Below are 16264 nucleotides of genomic sequence, written 5' to 3' on the forward strand. Positions count from 1 at the left end.
ACTCGTTCTGGTAGAAACAATAACATGATCTAAATTAAGAGATAAATGTGAATTGTAGTCATACTGGTCGCAGTGGCATTAAATCTTATATTGGGTTATGTATGCAATCGCATTATCGCATGAAAGTTCACCGATTTTTTTTATTTACTCTTGTGAATTTCTTAGAATCTAGAATTATTAACGGTGTCAGTTTGTGTGAGTTGTGAACAAATTTTATTTTTATGTGAATATTGAAATGAAAATATATTATGGTGAGTGAACACGTTTGCTTTATTATTAGCCTATCGGATAGAAATCAAAATATTTCATTAATTATGTTACAGTTATGGGTCCTCCCTTATGATTATAGATGCGTTTCATTGGCACTGGTTTATTCCTGATTTGTCCGTCCTGAATAAAGTTATTAGTTTTTTCCGCTCGATCAAATTATGCCGAGAAGAGATGACAAATAATTTTTGACGTGACTGACTCAATCTGGAATATCTAACATGTGTGAGAATAGAACGTATCTATCTACATCCTATCTATAATAGATCGGCCAAAAGTGAGACCGGAATTACGTTTCATTTTTTGTGTGAAATTGTACATTCCTTATATACTTCTGTACGGTCACAGAATACTAAGTAATTACTATTCTGTGGTACGGTGCTTCTCTCGCTAAAACTTTTGACATTTATGACATTCGTTCACAGAAAATTAGAAAAATGGAAATGAAAAATATTAAAAAGGCAATGGAATAAATATAGAGGTAGAGTGATTGTATTGTGGTATAAAACGAACTAGAAATTGCTTATTCAACTGGAGAATTTTTTAATTTCTGTCATTTGGCCCTTTTATTTCACAAGGTAATATGAAAATAAATGAGAAAAATTTGTGTTCTTTTGCCGTGTCTGCGACTCCTGTTGATAAAGAGGGGTATTTGAATAAAAGAGGTGAAGTGAATAAAAATTTTCAAAGGCGTTACTTCCTATTGAAAGGCAATTTACTTTTTTATTTTGATAAAAAAGGCGACAGGGAACCAGTTGGAGTTATCATATTGGAGGGCTGTTCCATTGGTGAGACCTATATTGTAGATAATAATAGATTTCATGAAATATTTACTTGTAGAATTAGCTGAGGATGATGAACAATTCAGTTTCAAAATTGAATTTCATGGAATAAATAACAGAAGTTATGTTCTTGGAGCTGAATCTCAAGAATCTATGGAACAGTGGATGAAAGCTTTGGCTTGTGCTGGTTATGACTATATGAAATTAATGGTAGCTGAACTTCAAAGACAATTAGATGATATAGAAGGTGAGCATTTGATAAAAAATTGAAAGGTGCAACTGAAATTCCTGGCATAGAATGAATCCAAAACAAGCACTGTACCCAAACAGACTTCTCGAGACGCGTTTCACCAACCAAGTTGGCATTTTCAGGAGATGAAGTGAACTAATGATGAGAAATTATTGTTCATTGTTTCTTAACTTGAAATTTGATTAATATACTAGGTAGACTCAGTTCGATAGACCTTTCAGAGGGATATATAGGTCAAAGTTGTGATTTCAAAATAATTGCACTTTTTTTATGGTAAAAATATTCATGTACTGCTTTTGGATTGTTCACTGTTTTATGGATCAATTTTGGCATTAAATTTATCTATTTGTTTTTGTGTAACTTGTCAGTTTTTTATATGTGTCTGAAATATTTTAGAATATTCAAAAAACCAGGTAAGGTTTTATAAACAACAGAAAGAGATAAATTTCATCAAATCTTATCAGGAACTTAATTTACCTATCTGACAATTATCTGTACTTTTAGTGAACTGATATGTAATTATGGAAAATGACATTATTAGTTATGAGAGTGGAAATAGTAAATTTTATGTTCTTCTAGAGACACCCTTACCACTTCCATCCTCACAAGTAATGAGTTCTCCAGTTCCACCTCCAAGGACGAGGCACAACCCTTTCAACAAACCCGAGATCAACCCTCATCAAAGGTCAAATAGTTTGAGGTCTACATGCTCAAATTCAAGTAAGTACTACTGTACTACAGTGACTAACATTTATCTCAACAGCTTCCATCCATGCAGAAAGAGGATTAAAAATATTTCAAACTTTATTTCAGTGTGGCTAACAAAGTTTATGGTGAATGTTACCAGTTTGTACTTCTATTTTCTAAAAGGTTTTAACAGATTTGAACTCTGGAAGAAGAAATGAAGTTAAAATTAATAAAATAATAAAATAATTTTAAATATTAAAACAAAACCACACTGAATATACCAATGAGTTAGTTGAAACAAAAATAATGACAAAAATGAGAAAAAATAAATAACTTTTGAATGCTAATTTGTAAAGGAAATAAACAGGGAAAAATGTCAATTATGATGAAATGTGTCATCATTCGTCTTCATTATTTTATTTTAACTATTCTTTTATTTTCTGTATTTTGTATATAATCGACATTTCACTCATTGTTTGATTCATTTATTAATTAATTTCAATTTCAAGTCACAATAATTAATTTCATGAAAAATGAGAATTAAAGATTCCTATGTTTTTATACCACTTGTATTTGTAACTAAAGTTACTACAGTTTCGTCCTACAAGATCATTTTCAAACGTTCAAACTGCAGTAACATTGGTTACAAATACAAGTGGTATAAAAACAAGATGTTTCAATTCTCATTTTTCATGATGATATCCTACCATGTAGTAAGGGCTACATCCATCAATTTATAATAAATTTCTTGCTTGCGAGCTGGCGCAGACGAAAAATTGCATGTTGCTGCATGAAGTTGAGTTTGAAGTTTATAGTTAAAGTTTCCGGGAAGAGTACCGGTCATATAGGGATGACAAAGAGAGGAAGCTGAGACCAATAATGATGATAATAAATGTCATTTATTGGTGAAAACCAAAGGGACATCGACCGAAGTCTTGCAGCCAGTATACAATTTTTAAATATTTACATTGTTTTTTACATATGCTTACATAAAAGAATTTAGGTACATTAGATTTGTGGGAAAAAAAGGAAAAAAGTATAATAAATCATTGGAGTGATTTGATGTTTTCCCAAATAGTTTTTTTTAGGTATTTGATTGGTTGTCCTTCAGCTCTTTTCCTACATAATGTCTGCAGGGTCTCAATGATAGTTTCGTTTTCTGATAGTCTCTCCTTAATAGGTTTCACTTTTATAGTTTCATACAACAGTGCATTTGAGGGATTGTGTATTATGTTTTGAGGGTGACGCAGTTTGGCAATACTCCTTAATGTAAGATATATCTATTTTGCAGGTCGGCAGGTCAGCAAATTGTTCTCAGTAGATTTCAACTCCAACCCTTTGAGTATGGAAAAATTACACATTCCTCATTAAATTGAAAATAAACCTTGCAGGTCGGTGGAAATTTTTGCAGGTCGGGTCTGCCTGCCAGTTATGGATCTCGACTGGATTATTAATTTTTGACAAAAAACTTCCAACCCCCCAAAGGGTGGGGGTTGATTTTTTTTTTGTCGAAAATGATAAACCTGGGCGAAATTCATGTCTGGCAGACCCGACCTGCAGAAAATTTCTGTCCTCCTACAAGATTACGAAAGCAATGTCTACTGAGAACAATTTGCTGACCTGCAGACCTGCAAAATAGTTATACCCCTTAGTGTAGGCGATTAAATTAGGTTTTCAGTTGTTCAACGTTTCAGCTTCGAAACCATTATCGAGAACCGGAATGCATGGCTATAAAGATGTTTTTATCTACCTACTCCACGCTTTAAGGGTTTTGTGACTTGACACCGGGGTCTCAATCTGACTACTTCCGAGCTTTCATCACTGGTCTCAACCTTCCTACTTTCAAGCAAGGTTTTGGACTCTTATTCATGTCCCTGTACGACTGGAGGGGCGGATCAGTAGTGTGAGCGATGTAATTGAGTTCTGTAGCAAGTGGAACCAGGACCGCCCAACTGAATTCCTGTGCATGTACCTCATTAATGCAATAATAAAAAGTCTCCCAAAGAGAATAAACTTGTTTATATAAACATAGTCATTGACTGTATTTATCTTATTTATCTTGAGGATTGCAAGAATAAAAAGTATTCGTTTCAGTCAAATAATGACAGAAATAGTTTCAATCCATTTATTATGGAGTTTGTAACTGTCAACAAAGATTTTATCTTGAAAATCATACTGGGTTTCAAAGAAAAATGGATACTTTGAAAGATGATTCATTCTATTTTCTATGGACTTGATAATTTTCTTTGTTGTTCACCTTTTTTTTTACATGTGTTGTTCACCTACCTTCGTCAGGAAGGTGAACAACACAGTGGCTTGTGAAGTAGGTATTCTGTAACACATTTCAGGGAGAATACCTCCCATGGCTGAAGTATACTAATTTATTTATTTATTTCATACACTATACAAGATGATCCCAACTACAGAATGTACTTTCATAATATAACTTGTGAATCTATACAAAAAAAATATAAAAACAGAACTGTCAGCTAAGAAATGTCTTTTGATTTGTATAATCTGGCAGTTAAATAAATCTTGGACACGACTAACAGAATTAGAGGTTTGTGATATTGATGACTTATTTATTTTGTGGAAATTCATCTTCAATTGGATATAGGAATAAATTACTTTGTCTAATTTCCACTTACTTAATGTATTGATATTGATACGACCAAGGTTTCGGTTTTTACACCATTCTCAAGTGTTCTAGTACTACTGACCTAAATAGAAATATCGGAGTATATATATCCGAGAGTAGGTAATAAGAAATATACCTACATTCATTAATACCAACTACATAAAGTTCAAACTGTGATTAATTGCGTTGTCATCTTTATCACCATCAAAAGTGGATACCTACACAAATCTGTTTGCTCGTTTTATGAGTTTTTAATTGATTTATTGATTTCCATGGCTTCCAACAAATTCATTTTCCTTCCTTTACTACATGTAGGTTTTCATTATTTATTTTGTGGTTTGTTTCTTGTAGATGTTCGTACATAGAAGATTTTTTATCTACACCGATGTGTTCACGGAGTCTTACTTCAAAATTTCTGCCGGTCTGGCCTGTTTATACTGCAGAGCATTTACTACATTCTATTTTATATATGCCAGATTTCTTCATTGTGTCACAGAACAGAATACATATAGATATAGCAGCATTACTTAGGTAAACTTTCAGTAAATATTCAAAATTACTTTTCCAAATTCAACATAACATAATAACATCTTTCATAAGTAATAATAATTTGGGCAAAATCATATTTAATGCAAAACCTAGACGTAACAGAATGAAGAAATCTGGCATATATAGAATAGAATGTAGTGAATTATCTGCAGTATATACAGGCCAGACCAACAGAAATTTCGAAGTAAGACTCCGTGAACACATCGGTGTAGACAAAAAATCTTCTATGTACGAACATCTACAAGAAACAAACCACAATATGAGTAAGGAAAACCTCAAAATCTCTTACATACATGTAGTAAAGGAAGGAAAATGAATTTGTTGGAAGCTATGGAAATTAATAAATCAATTAAAAACTCAAAATATAAACCCCTTAACAAACAAACAGATTTGTGTAGGTCTCCACTTTTTAATTTATAAAGATGACAACACAATCACAGTTTGAAGTTTATGTAGTTGGTATTAATGAATGTAGGTATATTTCTTATTCTCTACTCTCGAATATATATACTCCGATATTTCTATTTAGGTCAGTAGTGCTAGAACACTTGAGAATGGTGTAAAAACCAAAACCTTGGTCCTATTAATATTAACACATTAAGTAAGTGGAAATTAGACAAAGTATTTTATTTCTATATCTAATTGAGAATCAGAGGTATCGCACATTGTATAAATTGGGAACTTTTTCATTATATTTGTTCGCGGAGTACTGACATAAAAGGTGGCACTATTCCTAGATGACCGTCTAGGAACCCAAAAATTCAACATATGTAACAATTGAGAGCAGGTAGGTAGCCAGGTAGCAGCCAGGAAAGGCTTTCCTACTTTCTGGTAACCAATAGCTATCCAGACCAGAATGTGCAGCTATAGAATTGTATCTGTGGACCATATTTTGGAATACCATATATGTTAGCTAAGCTGGCATACTAAGAATTCCAGTTTTTTGGTTGATATTCAGACATCGGACGTTCAAGGTGCAGCAACTTTTCCACATAAGTGCATGCTATGGAGGGTTTATTCATCTCTGGTTTGAATGAATCATCTGTTAGGCATAAGCATTGGCTAATCTGCTCACTTTCGCTACTGAAGAATTTGGTACAAGGCAGACTCATATAATATCCTGTTTTTGTGGAGGCAGTAAGTCACTTCCAGGTTGAACCAACTGACTTTCTAGTTAACAGGATCAACAATTGGAAAACTGAGAAGCTCTTGCTCTTGATACGGTGTTACATCCATCTCCTCTGTAGACTAAGGGTCAGTTACTTCATGGTCCATAAACACACGAGTAGCTAGGGAAAGAAGGTAATCACTGCAGAACTCCGCGTTACCTTGAGATATCTTTCTATACACATAGGAATACACACACTTTAGTATGAGGCTTATTTATTTAGAAGGACTTTCACCTTCACGGTGAGACATTATCCAGCAGACATTCTTACACCTCCCTGTTATGGGGCGTATTTTTTTATCTGAAAGATAATGTTGAAAGTTGTTTCAAAAATCCTAGATGTCTCACTAGAAAAATGAAACATGCTAACCTCTCATTTTTCAGATCAGTTATTGATTTTATGTCAGCTATATTTGTAAATAAATTATACCACTCTGAGCGGTCGATTTCCTCGCCTATATTGTTGTGACCTTTCATGTAAACAGTATTTTGGTTTTTTCCTTCAAATGTGTTTGTAACTTTGACTTAAAAAAAATCAATTTCAGGTCGCTTGGATGAGACCAGGTATTCAGAGAATAACTTAGCAGTTGCAGCAACTCCTAAAATAAGTATAAGTTTCCGAGAACTTCACAATTCCTATGGAAGACCAATTTTGAAGGACTTCAATTATTGGAAGCACGAACGGAAGGAGAAATCAGAAACTGTAGAAAATCTCATTTCTTTTTGAGATAAGCACTGATAAATTACCGATGATGTAAAATAATATTTATTTTGTAAATAATTTTTTGATAGGACCTTTGATTGAATATATGTTATTTCATTATTTATGTGATAAACCTGAGTTAACATTTTTTATTTTCAGTCGATGTTCCCCATTACCTAAACAATCAGAAGATGACTAAAATCTTCACTTTCAATACTCTCAATTGCAAGATATCTCAAAAAATACCCTTTTGGCAGAGAAGACAGCAAAAATCCAAGAATTACAGACCTTTTGGTTCTCTTACCTAAAATTAACTTCCATTCATGTATACTATACTATGTGTATTAATCTGATTATTAACATAACCTGTAATGTACTAGTTGTTTGGGTTTTGAGTAGATTTGAGACAAAATGAATATGAGTAAATTTTGTAATAATAGCCGGTTCATAGTTTTTTAGTTTTATATCGTTATTACATTTCAGACCTGTTGATATAATATAATTTTTTATTCAATTATATAACTGAACATTTCTTCTCAAAATAACGAAGTAAGAGCCATGTTCTCCAAATTCAACATGGTGTGACTATGACATCATCTAGGGAAATATCAAACAACTTGATTTAATGAAAAACAAAACACCAAGTTTCCTCAGTTTTCAAATAAAAATTCAAGAATCGAAATTTTTCACCAATTCACATACATGATATTTATTCTGTTGAAAATACTTTTTTCTCACCAGAACAAAATATTGTCTCACGTTTTGTTATCAACTCAGCTTCATCAGGAGATGTTGGTGCTAACTTGTTTTCAATGAGTAGATTGATTTCACCCCAGAGGTTTCAAATTCTAATTATCATATAATTTAATGTTTTGAAATCCATTTTTTTCTTCATCTATCTCAAATTCAGTGCTTAAAATTGACCTTATTTCAGTGCCTTTTATTTGCAAAAATGTTTTTGCATATTTTTTTTTAATGATATATTGCGATTGCGAATTCACGCAAATAAAGAGCAAAATCTACAACAATTACCAGTCAACTTATTTGATATTTCCCTATACCTATCTGTTACCGTTTTCGAAATATGAATTAATTTCATTTTTTTTCTTCGGTAATCATAACCTTTAATAATGCTGATATCTTTGAGTTGAAGAATACTATGGAACCAAAATTTAGTTTGGAATTAGGTGATACTTGGAGGCTTCTTACACTTCAGCGATATCTTCGTTACTTCAATTCAAATTGGCAAAAAATAATTTTTCAACCATGTCTCTGACTTGATTAGTTAAAAAACGATGTATTGTAGAACAATATGGGAACTTTTTTACCCCAAATTGAACGAAGAGTTCAACCATGAATTTTGTTTGAGGCGTAGGTATTATTATTTTCTTCAAATACATCGAAGTCAATTCCTCTATCCATGTCACTATTGAAGTTGAAAATTATTTTTCACTAAAAATTATAAACTCTCATTAACTGTTCCTGCTTATCAAATATCATTTAAATATCTCAAACCGTTTCGAAAATGTTGAATAATTTAATTTTTTTTTTCAAAATCTTCACTTCATTGTTTCGTAATGGAACATTTTTGGACATTATCATTATTTTTATGTAGATTTACAACTTTGAATATTTGCTTACCATTAAGGAACACCCACGTTATCATAAGTGAAGGGTTTGTCCCGTTGAAAAATATTTGTGTTGAAAAAATATCGTGAAATTTTCAAATTTTGTTGAATATTTACTTGCAACAGCTATGAATATCACGGTCAACTGAAAAATTATAAATTCAGTAATTCTTAAATATGGAGCAACTTGAAATTTACAAAAAATTATAAAATTTGATTGGCAGATCATGTCTTTGTATTAAAACTTCAAAAAAATATTTTGCTAATTTTTTTGAAATGATGGTACTTCAATCAATATTTTTGATTCCACATGTCTGCTTTTTGTCTTAAAGCAATATTGAGTGCTTTCAACATGTACTAACTTTACCAATGAAAATATCCTAATGTTGAACAATTAAGAGTCCCACACTGTACAAGAAAATGAGAAACTTTAACAAAATATATGAATCGTGAAAAAATGAGAGTAAATTTACGTTTGTTCGAAAGTGGGCGACAATGTTTCATAGTGAATTTTACTAGTTCGGACTTCCATTGTCTAAAATAATTCTAACATGATTCGAAATCTATGGAAGAACATATGAAATTAGTATGAATGGATAAAATATTAATTATGCAATGAAAGTACAATAAAATGAATAAAATAAAATAATCTTAATATTTTATTCTTCATTTTATTTATTATTTGCTCTTCCATAGATAACCAATCATATTAAGAGTCATAGTGGATAATGGAGATCCGAACAAGTAAAATTTAACTATGTTTCTCATCAAACGTTGAACCATCCAGGAATAACTTTATTGTATATTCTGTACACGAAATATAATGAAAATATACAATGATATGGAGTTTCATATAGAAACTTCTGGACAATTCCATTGGGTTTTAATTCATTACCAGTATTATTTCAGACATTTTGAAATTCTAACAATATTTTCTCTATTTTTGCTCTTTGCTAGGGTAGGTACTTCAGGCCAATAATATTGTATACACCATAAGTATATCAATTATATGTTTACGAAGTTGAACAAACCAATTTTGTTTTTTCGCAACCAGATATAAAGTCAGGATTGTAGTTGTTTCTGAAAAATATACTCAGTTATTGTTCAATTTGCATTTTTTCTATTATTTAGAAGTTGAAAGTCTAAAGGGCCAAAAGGGCAACAACTAAAACAAGAATATAGCGTTACTCTTATAGTTGAAACTGAAGATCTGCAGAACTTCCCGTATATTTGATGAAATACAGTCACCCGCTATATCAAACTATTATGTAACCAAGTAGCAACAATTTTTTTACTTCTGAAGTTTTTGAAAAATTAGCTCTTATCGAGTGGTTTGTTTAATTAAACGGTATCATTTAGGAAAGTAAACTAAGATAGCTGGTCTGTTGAAATAAGCTTAGAATAGATTACGGCCTATTTTGGATTTGTAAGATGATTTTTAACTTCTGATATCAATAATTATTCAGTTTGTAAATCGCTATAATTGGCAAAATTCTTTGAAGTGTTTATTATATTTCTCAATATTTGATATTGAATATACGAAGTATCAAATGCCAATGTATCCCGGCAAGGTTATGTTTTGGAAATGTAAAGTAGTTTTTTTTACATATTCTATTCTAGGTATTTTATTCTATTCTTTATCTGATTATAAGAAGCAAAGTTCATTACTTTTGAAATTAATATTTATCATTGTTATGAATTAGTTCATATGAAATAATTTAATTTTAACCCAGTAAACCACACGCTTTATTATAAAGCCATACATAAATAAAAACCTAGTAAGTGGTAGAAAAACTGGCCTCATTTCCATAATTATTAATAATACATCAGATTTTCTGTAGGGACTTTTTAAACACAATACATTTTCACCTGAAATGATTTATTTTATAAATATATACTATCCCTCCGATTATCAACTAAACCAACCGCCACTGTTTTATGGTCCAACTTACTTCCCGTAAACGAACAAAGTTATGCTGCCTTCAATGTAAGGATGGAAAATGCCTCTTCTATTGTCTTTTATTAGTCTGAGGACCAGCGTTCGGAACCGTACGATAATTATCGTACACATACGATAATTTTGTGCCTACGTACGATGTACGATAGCATATTATTATCGTACGCAGATTGTACGATAATTTCTATCATGATGAAAAATTTGAGAATTTATATTATTTCACTCATGCGTTGATAGTCTAAATCGCACTAGCATGATTTTATTTTGTCCAATAAAATCTTGGGAAAATACCGGGAAATACAAGTTCTCTATTCCTATTGGTCCTTACGATCCGCTCTACTAAGTTTCACCACTGTCGATACTGTAACTTTATCCAGCGCCTGCTGTACACGCTTTCTTATTGGTTAGTATAGCATCTACCAATGCGAACAAGAGAATATAAGTTCGATATTTCGATATTTCGATTATGTTCACACTTCATATGTATCGTATATTTTGTATAGAAAAGTTGGCAGTTATTTCGTTATATTATTATGATTATATGTCTGTATTCACTCTGACAAACGGAATTATTCAAATTAAGTGAAGAAAGAAGTAATTTTCTAAAGCAGCAAAATTTTGATTACACACTCGGAGTGATTGTTATCAATGGCAAGTAGGTATATTTATCAAATACATTTTTTCAGTGGCTGTATATTTTCTGTAACTTACTAACCTATTAATTATTTTTTATCTGTGCAATGAAGAATGAGTCCTAAATGCAAAGTAAATAGTACGAGCAGTCAACTGACTGAATCAGACTCGGATATCACACCTCCCAGAAAAATAACCAAGATCAACAAACATCGCCAGCAAAAATTCAGAGACGCCTGGCTTAAAAATGATGATTACAAGGAATGGCTTAGTAAAGTGCCTGACGACCAGTACAAAGCTAAATGCCGTACATGCAATGTAATAATGAATGCAGAGTTGACTGTGATAAAAAATCACATGACATCGAAAACTCATCTTCGAAAGCCTTTAGCATCTCAACAGTCAATTTCTACTTTTATAAAAAAAACTGACGAAATCAGCACGAAAGCCAAAGCAACTCAAGCACTTGAATTAAAGTTATGTGGTTTTCTAGCCGAACATAATATATCCTTCACCACTTTAGATCATTTGACAACACTATTGAAAAGTTCTGTGCCAGACTCTGAAATTGTTAAGAACATGCAGATGAAATCGACGAAAGGAACTGCGATAATAAAAAATGTCATTGCTGAGGCCGAAAAAGAACATCTGCAAAAAAAATTGCAGATCAATCGGTTCAGTGTTTTAATTGACGAATCAACTGATATTGGGGGCATACAAACGATGTGCATCATTGTGAGGTAAAAAATAATAATCATATTTCACTGCTTTTACGGATAATAATTATCTATTATGTGTTTTTATATTTTAAATTTTGTAAAACAGGTTTTTTGACGCTGAAGAGGGTCGAGTGGTCAGCAAGTTTTGGGATCTCTGTCAAATTTTCGAGCAAGATTCGGAGGTGGAGAGTGCTACGGCAGAATATTTGTTCGGACTAGTAATGAAGTCCTTTGAAGATTACGAGATTCCATTAGAGAACATCATTGGATTCGCGTCGGATGGAGCCAGTACAATGATGGGAAAAGATAACTCGGTAGCTTCAAGATTTCTCGAAAAATGCCCTGGCATTTACATTTTCAAGTGTATATGCCACTCATTGCATCTTTGTGCCAGCAATGCATGTAAAAAATTACCAAGAAGTTGTGAAGATCTGGCTCGTAATGTCTATGGTGAATTTAAAAACAGCGCTAAACGACAGCACTTGTTCAAAAAGTTCCAAACATTTTTAGACATTGATGTTCACAAAATTCTCCGCCCAGCACAAACGCGTTGGTTATCTTTAAAAGCGGTCGTTTCGAGGATAATTGAACAGTGGCCTGCACTCGAATTATACTTTAGAGACCAAATGCTAACTATTCGATTAAAATCTGTTGAACAGATTGTCCAGGCTCTCAACAATCCGATCATCAAACTATTTTATCTTTTTCTGGACTTTATACTACCTAAATTTACTAAACTAAATGAACTCTTTCAGTCATCGTCGGTAGTTGTTACAAGCCTCCATGATAAAATGTGTAAAAGCTATCAAGAAATTTTAGAAACGTACATGTCCAGAGATTATATTTATCGAACCGATTTAAGTGAACTAGACCCATGCAATGAGTCGCATCGTTTACGTCCGGAAAATATGTACTTCGGAGTTGAAGTCAGAAAAATGCTAGATCAGGTCGAAATTCGCAATAATGAAAAATTAAAATCAGATTTCGCTACGACTTGTACCGATTTTCTAATTGAAGGTTGTAAAGAAATTAAAAAGCGCTTTGATTTTTCAGATCCTGTTTTAAAATTAGTCTCGTATCTGAATCCGTCAAAAGCAATGTTGAGAAAGACCAGAGATATTGTCCCCAGTTTGCTGCCCTTGATGAAGGCTTTGCCTCGTATTGCATCAAGTGATCAACATCAAATAATCGATGACGAGTGGCGTCAATTACCGTCTTTCGAGCTCCCGGCAGGTATTGATGTAAATGATCCGGTCGATATTTTTTGGGCAAAGCTGTTGGAATGTGAAGAAGGAGATCAAGGAATGACTTTTAAAAACCTTTCAAAATTTGTGCTCGAAACAATTTCACTTCCACACTCGAATGCTGACAGTGAACGCATATTCAGCAAAATTAACTTGATTAAAACTAAGGCTCGCAATAAAATGACAATTTCGACGGTAAACGGCGTGCTATTAGCTAAACAACGAGTTAGAGGTAAAGAAAACGATTGCACAACGTATGATCCATCACAGAGTGAATACAGTCGGATGAACAAAGCGTTACTATACAAAAAAAAAATTACTACAGAAAGCACTGCTAAAACGGTTCAAGATTTATATAGTGACGCGGATGTAGAGGAATTTAATAATATTTTAATGCCAAACGATTTCTAAGTGATAAAACAAATAATTAATCTTTATGAATACCTTAATTATATTAAATTATTTCTTAAAAACTATATTAAAATATAAAAATTATATTTTCTGTTTTTATGAATATAAGTGTATATTGATATATAAAAGAAATTCTTTCATTTTTTATTTCACTACCCATTCATATCCATTTCTTCTTTATAAATACAAAATTTTGGCGTGTTTCATACCCAACTTGCATGGGAACAGTGAAATTTTGTCTGAGTGAATTTTAAGCTTGGCGCGTTTATTGAACTTAAAGTGGAAAGGGAATCAGTTCAGGTCTGTACCACGTGTAAAACATTTGGGTTTCAGTGTTCTGTTGATTTGACAGCGGTGGTTTAAAAAAGATAAACTATCGAGTACTTGCATGCATATCAATATTACAATTTATATGATTTATTTATCTATAAGAGACAGTATCCTAAAAAATACGATAATTTCGATCCATGTACGATAATTTTACGCCCCTGAGTACGATAGTCAGTCCACTTCAAGTTGCTAACGCTGCTGAGGACTCGACCGATAGGCGGATAGTAACTTTTTGGGTTTTGTTGAGTCATTATCAAAATAAAATCTGATTTTACAAGAATTGTTTATTAAATGGAAATGGAAAAATTTAATTTCCATTCTGATTTTCAAAGTAGAAAATACACTCATAAATGAAATAAATGCTGCACAGTTTTCCTCTATCATATTCAATACGACTCAAAATATTTTTCATGAAATGGAAGACCAAATAGCCTTAGCCAATGTCTAACCAAATTAATAAATCCATAAATGAAAACAATATACCATCAAGAGTCGATGACAAGGTTATTCTGGTGCCAACACAAGGAAGGGCACGTGGAGTTAAAAAAACTCTTAAAAGATTTCACATGTTTACTGTGCTGCTTATAACTTGAATCTAATAGTACTTAATGATGCAGTAAAAGAGAGGTTATTGATATGCAGCATGTTTTTGAAACGGTTCAACAAGTTTACTGTTCTTTTCTGGCCACTGTATCAAAATATGTAATATATGATGGAATCGGCTGATACTTGATGAAAATCCAAAACTAAACGTATTCTAAAGTCACACAATAAAGTGTTTTTAGAATATGTTAAAAGATGTAATATCTTCTAACGTTTTATATCACATGATAAAGAAAGAAAGTCTTCAACTTCCATAACATTAAAAACATTGAACCCTACAAGATGAGTAGGGTGTGATGATGCTATTTTTCCTTTTAAAGTGGTTTATTGAAGCCCAAAAAGCGCTAATGAAAACGATTCTGTTGAATTGCAAATCAAAGGAAAGAAATGAAGCTATTTCACTCAAGAAAAAGTTTGAGAACTATAATGTTATGTTATTGGTTTTTCATTGCAAAATTTTACAAATATTGATTCAGCCTCTAATCACTTCAGTCAAAAGCCACCGATCTTTCATGCCTTGAAACGTTTGAAAATTTGTTTGGAAAATTGGAAAGGTATCGACATGAATTTGAAAATTTAAGAAAGGAAGCAAATACTGTAGCAAAAAAGTGGTCTATCAACCCTGAGTTTCCTGAAACTCGTCAGAGGAAGGATCCGAAAAGTTTGTTCAGAGGGAACATATTTTATCGAGTTTTGGATGTCATTATTAATCAACTGAAATCGCGTTTCCTTCCAATGAATTAAGTTGTTTTCAATTTCAGTGTTTTGCAACCTGCCACTTCACAAAATTGAATGATATTGACGTATTAAATGAAGCACTAGAGTTTGTTGAAATATATATGAAAAAGAAATATCTGAATCATTTGCCAGGAAAATTCTCAATTTTCATGTCCATCTTCAGAGATGAAATAGAATAGTCAACATGTATTGAAGAACTTGCTGCATTATTAAAAAAGAAACATTTTATGTCATGCAGCTTTCCTGAAATATGTTCTGCATTAATGTTATTTGTTACAATAGCTATGACTGCAGCTAGTGCTGTAAGATCAGTTTCGAAACTGAAATTAATAAAAATTTATTCAAGAACAAAACAGGCTACGTAACTTGGCTATTTTGTCTATTAAAGATTCTATGGCCTGATCTTTATAAACTTTGATGATGTTACTGATACTTTTGCGGAACAGAAAGCTCAGAGAAAATAATTTTATCAATGAATATCTATTATAAATATATACGAGTCAGAACTGTGTCTTCTATGAGAATCTGCAGATTTTCTGAATTTTCTTGACAATTGTGAATCCTTATAATTTGTGTTTTGTCAACATTGAAAAAAAGGTCATGTCCATTGAATAATCCTGCTACTTTATTTATGGTATCATTACATTTTTTTCTAAGATTTTCATATATGAATTGGAAACGATTAATGACAAATCACATGCTTATATAGTATAATGCAAATGTTTTAATAATGTGATCCAGATGATTCACGTACAAATTGAGCCTTGTGGCACGTTTCCAGTCAAACGCGCAATCTCAGACTTGATAATTTTAGTTATTCCACTATGTATAAATTGTAAGGTGACTATTTGTTTTCGATTCTTTAAAAATTATGAGATCCATTAATGTGCTGAACCTCGCGAACCATATATTTCCAATATTGATAGGAGCTTGTCATGATTAACACAGTCGAATGCC

General features: G+C 32.1%; 2 protein-coding genes across 3 annotated transcripts; both read left to right on the plus strand.

Moving 5' to 3' along the window:
* The first annotated feature begins 658 nt into the window (after nucleotides 1–658).
* On the plus strand, nucleotides 659–7558 carry LOC111510932 (sesquipedalian-1). Of its 2 annotated transcripts, XM_023166911.2 has the most exons (5): nucleotides 659–1055; nucleotides 1108–1296; nucleotides 1879–2019; nucleotides 6887–7095; nucleotides 7204–7558. In XM_023166911.2, the coding sequence occupies exons 1-4, from the start codon at nucleotides 851–853 to the stop codon at nucleotides 7066–7068; spliced, it is 717 nt and encodes a 238-aa protein (XP_023022679.1). In that variant the 5' UTR covers nucleotides 659–850; the 3' UTR covers nucleotides 7069–7095; nucleotides 7204–7558. The 2 variants fall into 2 exon arrangements, with proteins under 2 accessions (XP_023022679.1, XP_023022677.1); XM_023166909.2 differs by lacking the exon at nucleotides 7204–7558 and having other exon boundaries at nucleotides 6887–7182.
* A 3130-nt stretch (nucleotides 7559–10688) lies between these two features.
* LOC141486320 (protein FAM200B-like) lies at nucleotides 10689–14165 on the plus strand. The gene is made up of 3 exons (XM_074184039.1): nucleotides 10689–11284; nucleotides 11376–12002; nucleotides 12088–14165. The coding sequence occupies exons 2-3, from the start codon at nucleotides 11377–11379 to the stop codon at nucleotides 13634–13636; spliced, it is 2175 nt and encodes a 724-aa protein (XP_074040140.1). The 5' UTR covers nucleotides 10689–11284; nucleotide 11376; the 3' UTR covers nucleotides 13637–14165.
* The last annotated feature ends 2099 nt before the right edge of the window (nucleotides 14166–16264 follow it).

The sequence above is a fragment of the Leptinotarsa decemlineata genome, unplaced genomic scaffold (genome assembly GCF_025532065.1).
Source record: "Leptinotarsa decemlineata unplaced genomic scaffold, Ldec_3_MD MMD2_P_RNA_scaffold_2, whole genome shotgun sequence".
Taxonomy (NCBI): domain Eukaryota; kingdom Metazoa; phylum Arthropoda; class Insecta; order Coleoptera; family Chrysomelidae; genus Leptinotarsa; species Leptinotarsa decemlineata.